Source organism: Antennarius striatus, chromosome 20 (genome assembly GCF_040054535.1).
Source record: "Antennarius striatus isolate MH-2024 chromosome 20, ASM4005453v1, whole genome shotgun sequence".
Classification (NCBI taxonomy): domain Eukaryota; kingdom Metazoa; phylum Chordata; class Actinopteri; order Lophiiformes; family Antennariidae; genus Antennarius; species Antennarius striatus.
This window is the reverse complement of record NC_090795.1, coordinates 7,553,120-7,566,871: the sequence shown is the minus strand read 5'-3', so window position 1 is coordinate 7,566,871 and position 13,752 is coordinate 7,553,120. Positions and strand designations below refer to the sequence as shown.

At 39.2% G+C, this 13,752-nt stretch overlaps 1 protein-coding gene across 2 annotated transcripts in view; it reads right to left on the bottom strand.

The window, feature by feature from the left end:
• The window catches only part of c20h8orf34 (chromosome 20 C8orf34 homolog), a 51,465-nt gene that overhangs the window by 29,241 nt on the left and 8,472 nt on the right, over positions 1-13,752 (bottom strand). For both annotated transcript variants that reach the window (XM_068304217.1, XM_068304218.1), the window contains exons 2-7: positions 11,387-11,531; positions 11,076-11,207; positions 9,485-9,604; positions 9,291-9,319; positions 8,445-8,608; positions 5,088-5,254 (exon numbers count right to left, since the gene is read on the bottom strand). In XM_068304217.1, coding sequence (XP_068160318.1) covers positions 5,088-5,254; positions 8,445-8,608; positions 9,291-9,319; positions 9,485-9,604; positions 11,076-11,207; positions 11,387-11,531 — 757 coding nt within the window. The remainder of the gene's footprint in view (positions 1-5,087; positions 5,255-8,444; positions 8,609-9,290; positions 9,320-9,484; positions 9,605-11,075; positions 11,208-11,386; positions 11,532-13,752) is intronic.

The window sequence follows — 13,752 nt, the reverse complement described above, 5'->3', positions numbered from 1 at the left end:
GAAACTTCTGTTTATGTTGAAACACATTATTTCAAATGCTTTCATGTTTTTACAGGCATGGCCTAATTTGGCATGACATCATGATGACAACATCACCATAGTTTTTGCTTTGCTCTGTGTGGAATGATACAAAATTTAAAACAGGTATTGTTCATGATTGTGAAAAAGTCTGTTTCTTTATTCACAGGCCTGAATGCAGAGTTGCTGACAGGACTCTTTCTTTGCTCTTTGATTTGTAAGAGGAGTTTTCACAATGAAATGCTGCTATGTTTCCTCAAGAATGAATTCAAATGGTTTTCAGTGAATCACTTCTGTTAGTCACTTCTCACAGAAATCAATGAAATCACAATATTTTTGTACAGTATATGGCATTTCTATATGCCATGCAGATAGTAGCATTTGTTTTATTACCACTGCAGAATATTACCGTCATGAATAGAAAACCCTAATCACCCTGAGAGTCAAGGGAGCTACATAATATGAGCTTTGATTTCAATTTGAGAAGAATAAACATAAAGAAAAGAAAAGAATCACCTCATGCATTTGCTATTTAAAAAAAAACAAACAAGTGCCATGGTATCAAACGATACGCTTCGTTTGATTCAGGAAGAAGTTGGAAGAAAAGAAGCACACAGACACTAGATACTTCATTATTCTGTGCATCAAAGATTAGACATAGTTTCATCATGCCATCATCCTGTCCTCATAAATCCCCACAAACACTGTAAATGAGAGAGAGAAGGCAAAGATACTTGTATTTCTTCCTCTCTCGTTTCAGGAACGGCGCCAGACTGGGTCAACATACTGAAGAGGGTTTGTGGACTCAGGCAGTGGACTCTAATTTCTGAGGCATGGATGCGTCACACTTAGAAAAGCTTTGTCTTGCTCTACCGAGATAAAAGTGTGAGTGCATATGAAATTGGAGGTCTGGAACACTCCAACAGGATCTCTGGTGATGAACTCTATGACCTTCAAGGGGCTGAAGCTTCAGCTCTCCATTACACTTTAAGTGCAAGTTTGAGGATGATATAAAACATGTAACACTGTAAATAATGCACTTATAGACAAAATTATGATTTTTCAAGGCCTGGCATGCATATAAACGTATATAATAGGAATTCAAGGGGTGTGTGTGTGTGAAATGCATCCACCACAGATGATGACAGTAACTTTACAGTAACTAGGTTGTTGAATCGTGTCTTAATCACCCTAAAATGAGTGTTTCACCCCCACGAACACAATTTAACTCCTTTATTTACTCACATCAGTATAAATCTGTGGTCTCTGGAGGTAGAATCTCCATTTCCATGAGTCATGTTCATCATCAATATGTTTGGACTGTGGTTAAACATTCAGTGCAGAACTAATGAAAACAACTGGGAAAACAGTGTCATCCCTGAGAACAGCTGATTAATCAGCAAGACTCTGGGCTGATTGTATTTACACCTATTTTGGAGACTGCCAGGATAGGCACTGGCTCCCCCCGGATTAAGCGGGTTGGAAGATGAATGAATGAATGAATGAATGAAAAGATAAAAACCAACCTTAAAGCCAACTCTTTGTTTTTCAGCAAAACTAAAAACACTTCAAGAGGATCTGATGTTAACCAAGTGCTGATTGAGAACCTTCTTGTCAAATATAAATGAAGGTTAGTTGCTAACTTTCTTTGAAACTCTTTTATAGCACAAAGTTATACGTAGTTCTCACACAGAAAGGCAAAATTAATGTGCCTTTCCTGCCTCCCAGTGGATGTTTTTTAATATGCTGAGTTCAATCTGCTCTGAACTTTTTTAGAAGTTGGAAACTGATCACATCCCCACCATGGTCTATGTTTACACTTGGGAAGTGCCTTTTCCAACACCAAAATGTAACACAAAATGAAAGGTCATTGCTAACTAGCAGGTGTGATGAACGAAGCTCCACACAACGAAGAACACAAAACAACACAGAGAAACAAATGATGAATGAGTGGAGTAACACAAAGCACGTTCCTTTGGGATGAAGGTCAATGATCGCAACTGTAATACACAATAAAACCAAAGAAAGTCTTTCGTTTAATGTTACAAAGTAAAAAATTGATCACTCTGCTAAATTTTTCACACCACGGTGGTCCCTCGCTAATCGGGAGAGTTACATTCTTAAAAATAACCTGCAATAGGCGAAATCAGTGAAGTAGTCAGTTTCACTTTTACATTTATTATAGATGATTTAAGGCTTTAAAACACCTCACTACACACTTCATACACTGTTCTCAGACAGACATTAACTTTTCACACTCTTCTCTCTTGTTTCAACACTCTCAAAGTTGAAAAATTAGTAGAAAAATAAGTCTAGTACTATAAAACGGAAATAAAGAATGCACTCTGTGCTGTACAGAAGACACGGCAGGAGGAATTGAATGACATTAGACTATCGCAAATACCATCACCATATTACAGGGCATGCACCATTAATGAGGTCGTCTTTCTTACTTCCTGAAATTTTGGTAAAAATATTTACCATGAGCTTTCAGTGGAATTTGTTCCTGTTTAGAGGGTATCCTACATATATATGTTGTTACATGCTTATCATGCCTTTGTAAAGTTTTGGCACAGGATGCCTTACCTGCCCCTGCTACTGTGTCTGATATGGCTAGGGAGGTAAAGGAAATTGCCATCTATGATTCCAAGGGACAATTCATTTATTTTGTCAATTGGTCATTTTGTGATACATTCACATGAACACATGACATTGTTCAGAAGCACCAAGCCAGGCCAAAAACAGACTTCCAAATTAGCCGTTGTGATACCACAGTTCTACCACTAGAGGTCATCCTAAGAAAATAATTCATTATGGGGACAGTTCTCCAACAACTGCTTGGGTTATTGTGAGGAGCCAGAACAGGTGTAAATTCCTATGAAAAAATAAATTTTATATCCAGTAGAGCATGAAAACAATTACAAATTATTGCCTTGTTAATTAATCCAAATATAAGAAATAGAAGTGCTACTGAAGTTAGATATTGATGTATTGGAGATACTGTTGCTTGCTCATACAATACTATAATACTCATAGAAATACTTGAGATGCATGTAGTGCTGGCTATGGTGTAAGGTTAAGTGATCATTGCAAGTCCCTCTCTCAGCAGCAAGCTCACTACATGGTGTGGAATAAATTTAGAAGTCAAGCTCCCAGAGTGCTGGCAAGCAGCAGTTCATCTTTATACAGCAAGGAAAAAGAATATCTGTCAGGGATCAATATATTATCACAAGAGCACAAATTCTGAAAGACATCATCAGTTATTTTTGGCACGAGTTTGGTCACAGTCATTAGTTTGTTCAAAAACTCTAAAAAGAGTTGGGAAATGTCCTTTCTCCAAGTCAAGTAGGCCACCATATGCTGCATGTTAGCATCACTTTAATCAGCTCAACAGAAGAGAGGCAGGCTACTCTGATCAACAGTCAACACAACAGCAATGATCCAAGACCTCAGTGGAGGATCAGTCCTGATCAGGCTGCATTATTTCCATTGAATTATTGCCCTGAACCATAGCTTAAAAGCCAGTGGAGGAATGTCCTGGGATTCAGAGTAGTAATTAAGGAGGGCCATCAAAAACAACACCCTGCTTTATGGCTTATCTTCATCATTACATACAGTATAGATGCTGTATTGAGAAGCCCTGGGTCACACCAGTGTGGAGTTATATAAAGAAACCCTGGTGGGGTTTTTATATTCTACAGACAAATCAAAATAAGGAGCATAAAAATATATTTATACATGCATTTATAAATATATATGATGAGCTCTCGAACTCCCTTCACCTACTTGTAACACACACACACACACACACACACACACACACACACACACACACACACACACACACACACACACACACACACACACACAATGAATGCAGCTACTTGGGGATTCTCATCTTGTCAGACCAAATGCTTAGATTAAGTGGTTTGCAGCATTTGGCCGCTCTATATAAACAGAAAGCCGCTACTAAAGTGCTCTTTAGACCAGTGTATAAACTGATTGCTGCTCATTTGCTGATCCAGCCACTACTTACTGTACAGTCAGTACACCTCAGTGTCTGCACATATTGTATGCAACTAATAAATACATTTTAACTATTCCCTATATCTAAATTATGTATTTCTTATCTTTGCCATAGCAAGCAGCTCAAGTGAATTGGCCATAGCAAATTGTCCATAGGTGTGAGGGTGAATGGTTGTTTGTCTTTCATGTGGCCCTGCAATGAGCTGGCATCTTATGCAGGGTGTACCCTGCATCTCGCACAGAGCCAGCTGGGATAGGCTCCAACAGACCTGTGACCCTCAAGCCAGATAAAAGGCGGTTGACAAGATGATTGGAATCTTCTCGTCAACAAGAAAATGGATGGATAAAATTAAATCCAAACATACGCATCATCAAAATAGCTGCACGTGGGCTTTTTGCATCATTTGACTCTGAAAAAAAAAGATTAAAAATATTCCTGGATCCAACCCTTCATTCAGATCCACTCCAAAATTCAACATAAGGACAACTTGTTTTTCCTCTTGCGGAGAAAGAGAAGAAACTGAAACTGAAACTTAAAACCATCTCTATACACATTACAGGTGCATTACACAGCTATTATTGTTTAACGCTGCTTGTGTTTAGCTAACCTTCTGACCGGCTTTCCTACACACACCAGCTCATGTTCTGCTGATGCATACGTTAAAGCATTAGTGAAGTCAATGCTGTTCACAGGCGCTCTAATATATTTGGTCTTTGCAATATTAAAACAAATCAATTTGATGAAAGAAACACAAATGAGTTTTGCAAAACATGATGCATTACATCTACAGCTGGTTTTCTGGTGTTTGTGTCAGCCAAGCTTTCATCAGATTACAAAACTCAGTTACACACAATTACACACATTCAAGGCAACAGTCACACACCAACATCATATCTGCGCTCCTGATCAGTGGTCTGATCAAAGTCATTTTCACATAAATGTTCACATAAACTTTGATGAACAGGAAGTAGTTAATTGTGCGGAAAGTTTACATTTATGTGCTTAGGTCTGTTTGTCACATAGTGTGAGTATGGTAGATTACCCAGGAGCTCCATGGCATCGTCCTCATCCTCCATCTCTTCCTCGGTGATTGAGGGGGCGGGGCTCTGGACCGAATCAAAGGAGTCCTGGGACAACATGGCTGCCAGGAGCTTCTTGTGATCCTGCTGCTGCTCCCGTAACCCCTTGCTTTTTGTTTCCATCTTCAGGCTGGAAAAGGATCAACCAAAAAGTATTAAGAGGTTAAGCATTGAGTAAACATTACAGAGTTTCTATTTACTGACACATATATACATGTGATAAGTCTGATCTGTTGTATTTGTGTGCTTTTGTCTAGTCCTTACTGTCTTTTCAAGCTCTGCCCAGATGAATGCACCCTGTTTTAAAGGGAAGTGCTTTACAGCTCATCTTCAGGCAATCAGCGAAGAGGCCTGTGGAGTGGAGACTGTTGCAGCCAATGCCACTCGTACAGGGATTCTGAACGGTCGTTGAGCATTTCTCCACTCACCACCTTGAATGCTACGGATTTGGTGCAATTAAATTTATCTTTAAGTTGCTAAACCATTTGAGAAGTTTCATCATCTACATTAGCGTCCAGCTAATAAGAAAGGCACCAACAGTAACAGAAGGATTTTCAAACAATCTCTTGTAGGAACCAAATCCTCTCATCTGATTATCGGATTTTTAGTAAGCTCAAGCTATCAAAAAGTGCTTAAAAAAAAACCCCAAAAATGCTGCATTCACCCCATCGATGCACAAATGTATGACTGAATAGTTTCATCACTATTTCAAACCATTAGAAGGAGCATTTAGAGGATGTGGATTTGGAAAGAAGAGCCTGAACAAGGAGTTTTAATGAGGTTTTGTAAGTGTGTACATGCTGGCATGTTGAGTGTTTCCACTGCAGTTTATAAGTCAATGATCAAATCCAGAATATCAAACACAGGTGGAGTGGACCACATGCAGAGACAGAGAGTTTATTATTGTTTTATAAACAAGTAAATCACAAAGAGAAGCAGATATGCCAGACTAATTTTTAAGTGATACTAAAAATCTTTTTGGCTTAAGTCGCTAAAATTTGAAAACAATACAAGGATGGAAAGAAATAAAATTCTTGTCTTAGACAGACAGACAGACAGATGGATAGACAAATTCAGTAAAGAATAATAAAGTATCTATATCTATTTCCAGTTTAGTCATTTCTCAAAATATTTCCCTTTGTCCAAGTCTGGAAGCCGGCGACATCTAAAGAATGACCAAATAATATCTCAGTGATGATACAGATACATTTCTGAATGCTGGGTTCTGCATCACCTCCACAAGACAAATTAATATCCACGTTCCATAGACCGAGGGCATAGAACTGAATGCCTGAGGAGCTTTTGTCTGAAACAATTCTTATTTAATGACTTATATTTTCCTTTAATAGAAAAAGGGCCATTATATGTCATATTGCCTTATACTCTGTATTATTGTGATTAAATCTGTAAACATGGAAAAGGCCATATGATTAAATTTTCTACAGCTATTCTTTTCTTGTGTGGTTGACAATGTAAGCCGAGGACAGCAAATCCTGTATTAAAGCAGAAAAGTTGTCTTTATTTTATGTATTGCACCAACACACATACTCTCATGAATACACATGTCTTTGCAACCTTCGGCAGTGTCAGCATAGTAAATGACTTCAGGTAGGATGAAACAGTCATTAAATACACAAAATATCACCACAAAACCAAAGCAACTTTAAGATACTGACATTAGCTTTTTGTTTTTGTGTGAGTTTTTTTTTAAGCTATTTCCTGTTCATTATGAAGTGCCAAGGAATCAAAATATTTCTTTGTTTAAAGAAAGAATATAAAAATATTAGAAAGTTAGGGGGAGAGAAGTATAGTCTCTGGCACTGGCAGACCTGGGATAAAGAGGTCCCATTGCACTGGACAGACTGTCAGAATCATTTACTTTCTTCTACCACAGTTGCATCTGATTTCCCATGTGTCTTTTGCACTTATCTTTTCCTGACTTTGCAGGCAGCATCACCTGTCAGCTCACTTATGTGACCTCCTGTCTCAGTGACAGGTGGGCTGGAATAAGCTACAGAGCAGGGTACATCAATAATGAAAACAAGAGGAAGATGAAGATGGACTAGTTTAACAAATGAGGTCAAACACATGAGAAAATGTGACAACCTAGACTGAAACTACATGAGCATCATAGTGGATGGCCTATTAATGCTCAGATGGGATTTTAAGGGAGGTCAGTGTTGGTTTCTGCCAGAGTTCCAGCACAGATTGGCCATTTTTATCTCATCTGATTGAAACTTTAACTTTAACCAAATCCTACTTTTCACTGTGTCTTACCAGTTATTCTAACTGGAGATTCTTTGAACACAATACTTATAACTTGAGATACACAGCATGATACTTGGTATGGTCCCTCTGAATAGCATTTAAAGTTTGAACTTTCTCATCTTCCCATTTTTAAGTTTGAGTCTAGGAGAAGGTATGAAAGCGATCTCTATACCCAAACAGAATTTAAGTGGGAGCAAGTTCCCAGAAAACATGAATCAGAGTTGACATGATTGTTCAATTAGATGAGCCAAATACTCCTTCAGTTGATGAGAGAAGTAGGTGATTATTCTGGGATGCTGTACCGGTACACACCTGCAGATGCTTCACGAACCATCAATAGGTAAACATGGACACACACACACACACACAAACACACACACACACACACACACACACACACACACACACACACACACACACACACACATCCACAAATCTCAGCTAAGACTTCAAACTAAGTGATTTCTCCTTGTAATCCACCCATACAGTAACTTAATGAGATTAAGACTGTGTGTATGTCAGCTCAGGCCCACACATGATTTATGGTTTTATATCCAATCCTCTCTAATTAGTCACATCAGCAGCTGCACACACAGTTATACACAGACACAGAGAAGTCCAGGAGTATTACACTGTTGTGGTTTTAACACATTAAGTGGAAATAGCATTCTGAGAGGGTAGCAAACTTTCATCACTTTCAACAAGTTATATTGTTAAAGACAGGCCATTTTTACCATAATAAGCACAAATTCATCTGGCCTTGAGCACACATAAATTAGGTTAGCTTTAATTTGAAATTGGGTTGAAGCAGTATCATGGCAAGCATGTTTGATCGCGCCTTTGAAATGGGATTATCAAACCCATTCAGATGGGCATTCCTCAGGCAGCACAGTTGGAAGCCTACGTCCTCATTTTGAGAGAGCCTAAAAAAGCGTTGTGAACTTTGTGAAAGTTTTAAACTCTTCATTGAAGTGATTCATATGTGCATTAATGTGTATGAACAGGCACATACACTCATACACACGCATATATATATAATGACAAGCACAGACCTCCCAGCAGGGCTGCTGTCTCCACTCCAGCACGATTCAGTTCTAAATCGAGGGACAGGAGGATGCAGCATCTCAGCAGCCAGCGGGTCTGAGTCCTCTTCCTCTCGACCGACCCACTCCCCCACCACCCGAGGGCGCAGGACTGAGTTATAGCCTCCCAATTTCTATCAAAGATAGAGGAAGAACATAAGGTGAGGAGACAGGCCCAGAAACGGGGATGTAATCGAGAATGTCCGCAGGAGAAAACATAAGGCATCTGAACGGCTATGAATATATAGTTTTAAGACAAATCGAGGTGTGCCTCCATCTCTGCACCCAGTCAATACTATAGTACAAGTAAGCTCATTACAATAAGCAAAGGTATACCCACTTGTTTTTGATTAATCCAGTATATTAATGCTCCTGTGTGTAGGATCAGGGCAGGAGCTTGGTATTCATTCTCTGCTTCATCCCACAGAATAGAAAAAAGTCTCTGGGCTGAGAGCCAAGGACTTTGAACATGTGTGTTGCATAGAGCAAAACCTGAAGACCCTGACATAACATATATTATTTCTCCCATCTACTGTGTTGGGAGAGAATTGAGGCTGGGTGAAGAAGTTCAGGTAAAGCTTATATACAAGAAGCACACAGAGGCAGCAAGAGAAATGGGTGGTGTGCTCACTCTCACGTATCACTCCAGTGGGACGGCAGATCGTCATTACAACAGGAACTGCTACTCTGTCAATAAGGTTTAAAAAACATATCCTTTTGACAGACTGAGTGATGAGTGGCAGAACCATTCCACAAGAGTCTAAGGCTAATAGTATGACTTTAATAAAGACTGAAGTTAGTTTAGTTATGATCTACCTGGTCGAGCTCATCAGAGATGGCGATGCCTGCAGAGGAGAGAAAATGTTAAACGTTGACAGTCCAACATCCATACCTTGTAGGATTAGCTTCTCCATTTAGTTTCCACTACATGACTTTCACCAAAAGGTGTGTATTTTAACAATGCATCTTAACATTTATTCAACACTACTGCTGGAATTTTAAATACTTACTGCGGGACAGACTCTCCAAAGCCTTGCCCAGCTTCTTGCTCTCCTGCAAAATGTGGTTGAGCTCATCAAAGTCCCGGCTCTCCCTCCAGTCCCAGGATGGATACTCGGTTGAGCGTGGCACTTGACATCACAATCATACAATTTTTGAGAGAAAGCACCACACACACACAAACACACAAAAAAATCAACTATTTGAAACAATAGGTTTGACCTGAAACATACTCAAACAAAAATAAAGAACACAGCTCAATGGTAAGTTTTGATAGAGGAATTAGGATGGAAGGACTACAAACAGGAGCAGAAAAGAAAATGTGTCTCTTAGAGCTCACTGGACACAGGCCAGTGTACAGCATCCATCCGTTCTTTGATTAACATTCAAGAATAGCTCAAATGGTGCAGGAATTGACCCATTTACTAACCAACATTCTCCATGCATCAGCACCGCCCCTCATCTTCTAGATGACGATTCATTTTTGGATACAGATAATTTTTTAGAAAATTTAATAACAATATTATTACGTACAAGATGGATTACCAAGAGTTCATCTATACTTAATATGTTCTTATGCTACAACACACTGAGGTTTTAATCAATGCACAAAACGCTGTGTATCATGTTGACAGGTAAAACAGAAACATCTTAACAATTGAGATAAATGATTATGGATTAAATTCTCAGTCCAAGGGACACAGATTAAAGCATCAGTCAAGTATAAGTCAGGCCCAAAGTCCTATAACTGTACATTTATGACTACTTTTGTGTTGATCAGGCAAAATTGTAGAATAATGATAAGCAGCAATTTTTTTGTTTTACATTTTTCATGATCTCTGCACACCACAACACCTTTGCATCTTTTTTTAATGGGATGTGACTTGAAATGCAGCTTTAAAGGCTTTTTATTCTGAATTTTACTGCACCTCCATGTGCTAAGAGTTGCTTACTTTATTTTGACTCGTCCCTTTGCTGCTTTCTTATTATTTCTTTGTGACATGCTTCACTTCATGCACCCATGTGAATATCCGTTTCTTCTTGATTGTGAGAAATGCTCAGACCATGGCCTAAAATAGACTTGGCCTGGCAGTGACAGATCTCAATGTTAAATTATTGAAGCAGTCAAAGGCTCTTGGTCCGTATTTCACCCAACCTCATTGTCTCAAGTATCATACTTCATTCCAACATCATAGCTGAAGTTATTTATTACAGAACTAAAAAAAAACGTTACTGCCAAGAAAATCTCATCTGCATTTATTTTGCATTAATGCAAGCACTTTGTGAACAATTCATCTTCAGTGTGTAGCAGCAAGTGTGTAAAAAGTGGCACTTTATAATGAACTCATCTGCAGGGCTCTGGGAGGCCGGAAGGAGGTGGTTGAACTATACACCTCAACTAACTTTAATTAGATATAATTATATCAAATTAAAAATGGAGATGAAAGCCAATGTACTGTGTAATTAGGATGCAAGCGATACGACAGGTATCACAACTGCTGCTTCATATTCTGATTATGAGTGCATGTGCAATCAATATACAGGTATCTAATTAATTTAAAAACAAACAAATAAAATTGCTTGCCTCAAACAAAAACTTACGAGACTTGGATTCTGGCGAAGGAGGGGAAAGGCTCGAAACAGCCAAGTCGCTTTTGGATTTTTTCGGTTTCTTTGGGTGAATTTGCCATGGCTTCTCATAGTTGCTGTATTCCCTTCGAGGGTTTTTGCTTTCTGTTAGAAGAGATATTCACAATTTCTGTTCAGAACCTGCTAAGCAAATTCAAGAAAGCAGATATGCAGGTTACTTTTGTTCTGTAAGCTTTGCCATTTATTCTGCAGATGTATATTAATGTCCACCTATAGTTACCATCTGCTCTGAGCGTGACACCCCATTCTCTATGTGTACAGACCTGGTGAGCTCTGTGCCCACAATGCTGCAGAGCCGGACAGTGCTCTGTTCAGCTTGCCCGGGCTTTCTTGCTTGGTCTGCAGGTGATCAATGAGAAAAGGGATTGGATGGTCTGGAGTCTCAGTTATCAGTTTGGTCATCAACTCCTACAGGAGCAGAGTAAAGCAAAGAGGGTTACGTAGAAGTGGCATTGTAGTCAGAGAGAGACGTGCGACCAGAGGAGTATCCACAGTCCTGAAGTGGAGAAAAGCAATTCATTCCTGCAAGCTTTGAGAGTCTTGTTTTGAGGTTTGTAGACTTCACTATCAAGGGAGGGTATGTGAAGAGAAACTTGACCACAGTTGTGGGATAATCCCTTTATCTTTGCTGTTCACTACACGCCAATACCCTGAAATGATAAAAGTCAAAATAACAATAAAGATTTGAGAATATCCCCTCGGCATCAAGGTATTTACGAATGCAGCACTCATTTTTTATCCAACTTCAAACAAAATTTTATCCATTTTTAAAATGGGTTGCACAACCGAAGGTTGGGCATTATTTATTTTTTTAAGAAGTAGCCACAATGCTTTTATGTAATCAATCACAACTCCCTTGTTAAACTGACCCACTCCTATATAAAAGTGGAGAGATTAGGGAAGAATGGCATCGCTGTGAATGATATGGCTTGGGCAACACGACTGGGATCATTTACAGTAATCAGGATGCTATTGTGCTGTGCACAAATATTGTCACAGACAGTTTTGACTTTCCATCCAAAAAGGTTGATGGCATCATATGCAATCAAAGCTGATGATATGTTCAGAAATTAATGAATACATCAACAGCTCATCTAGTTTTACATTCCTGAGATGTCCGCCTTTCTTGTAAATGATTTGGGTGGCATAGACATAAGACAGGATCAATAAATATCTCACACCTCTAAACAATCTGGGCCAAACATGGGGATTAAATTCATCACACAATTCCTCTGCAGTGTAAGCCCAGCCTACCTTGACAGCCTTGCTGAAGAAAGAAAAAAAGTTACGCATTGAGTTTACGAGAGAAAAAGTAGTGAAGACATTCATTTTACTGGGAAGAGATGAGACAATGAAGAACATGGAGGTAGTGATAATTTAAAAAAGGACAGAGACACAAATTGAGACTGAAGATTAAGAGACTCAGGCAGCCAAAAAGATAAAAAGATACAGAAGCAGGTCAAAAAGAAGGAACTTAAATAATATACTGTATTCTGAATACTGATTTGAAGTCACTTAACATGCAATGAGAATTTCATGTTATTTTTCTTAAATCAATTAGACACAAATAAAAATAGAAATGCAATAATGTCTTCCACAAAACACCAAAAACTACATCCTGTAAGGTAAAAACCTTGCGTTGAGAAGGATTACATGTCTATTTGTACGTACGGGAATGAAACCAGCTTCAGCTGCCAGTTTAGGGATGACTTAAGGAAGATGACTGCAGGGAATCAAAGTGAGTCATTAGTGGACTCCACTGAGCTGGCACTTATGTATGGATGTATGTCATGAGCAACACACTCAAACAGTCCCATGATGTGGCTGCCGGTGTGTGTGTTTGCCCTTGTGAACCTACATACATGTGCACTTCATCTGAGCAGGGAGGGCTACAGTAAAACCCAGTGTGTGTGTTTGGGTGCTGCCTAGCCTTGGCTTCACTGTATGTTCTCTGAAAGCTAATCAGCTAATTGTGGGGGAACTGCCCAGTGCCGGTGCCTACAGCAGCTCTAACAGCACGTCAGTGGACAAACAGGGAACGTGCTGAAGTGTTTTTATGCACAATGCAGGCCTTAGAAGTCTCTTCTGGCTGCAAGAGATAATATTGAAGTGACCTGCAAGCGCCTCCAAATAGAACATTTCTGAGAAAAAGCCTCATATCTGCATCCTGAGAGATAGTATACCGGTTTCTAAGAGGTTAGTAAAGCATCTCTGTTCACTACTGTAATGGATTTCTGTGGCCTGTGTCTAAAAGATAAAAACCACTAATATTGCTGAGATTTAAAAGTTGTAATTACCATCTAGTTGCTCCTGAGGGTAATTAAACTAACCTACAAACTGAAGCTCTGTAAATGAAGGCTGTAATTCGGATTATACAGGAAGCCAAGCTAGCAGAAACAAAGAAGAGCAGGGTTACCAAGTCTAAATAGCTTTGGGTAGCAGATTGGGAAACGGGAAGGGTGTGTTGTCAAGTGGTGACAGGAATGATTGTATGTGTAAGGCAAAACCACACACACACGTGTGCATTGTGGCAGATGGACAGTGTAGACTGTTGGAGGTATATTTAACAAGTGGGCACATCTGGATTTACTCCATGTGGCTGGTAAGATTCTTGTGTGCAAACATTGAT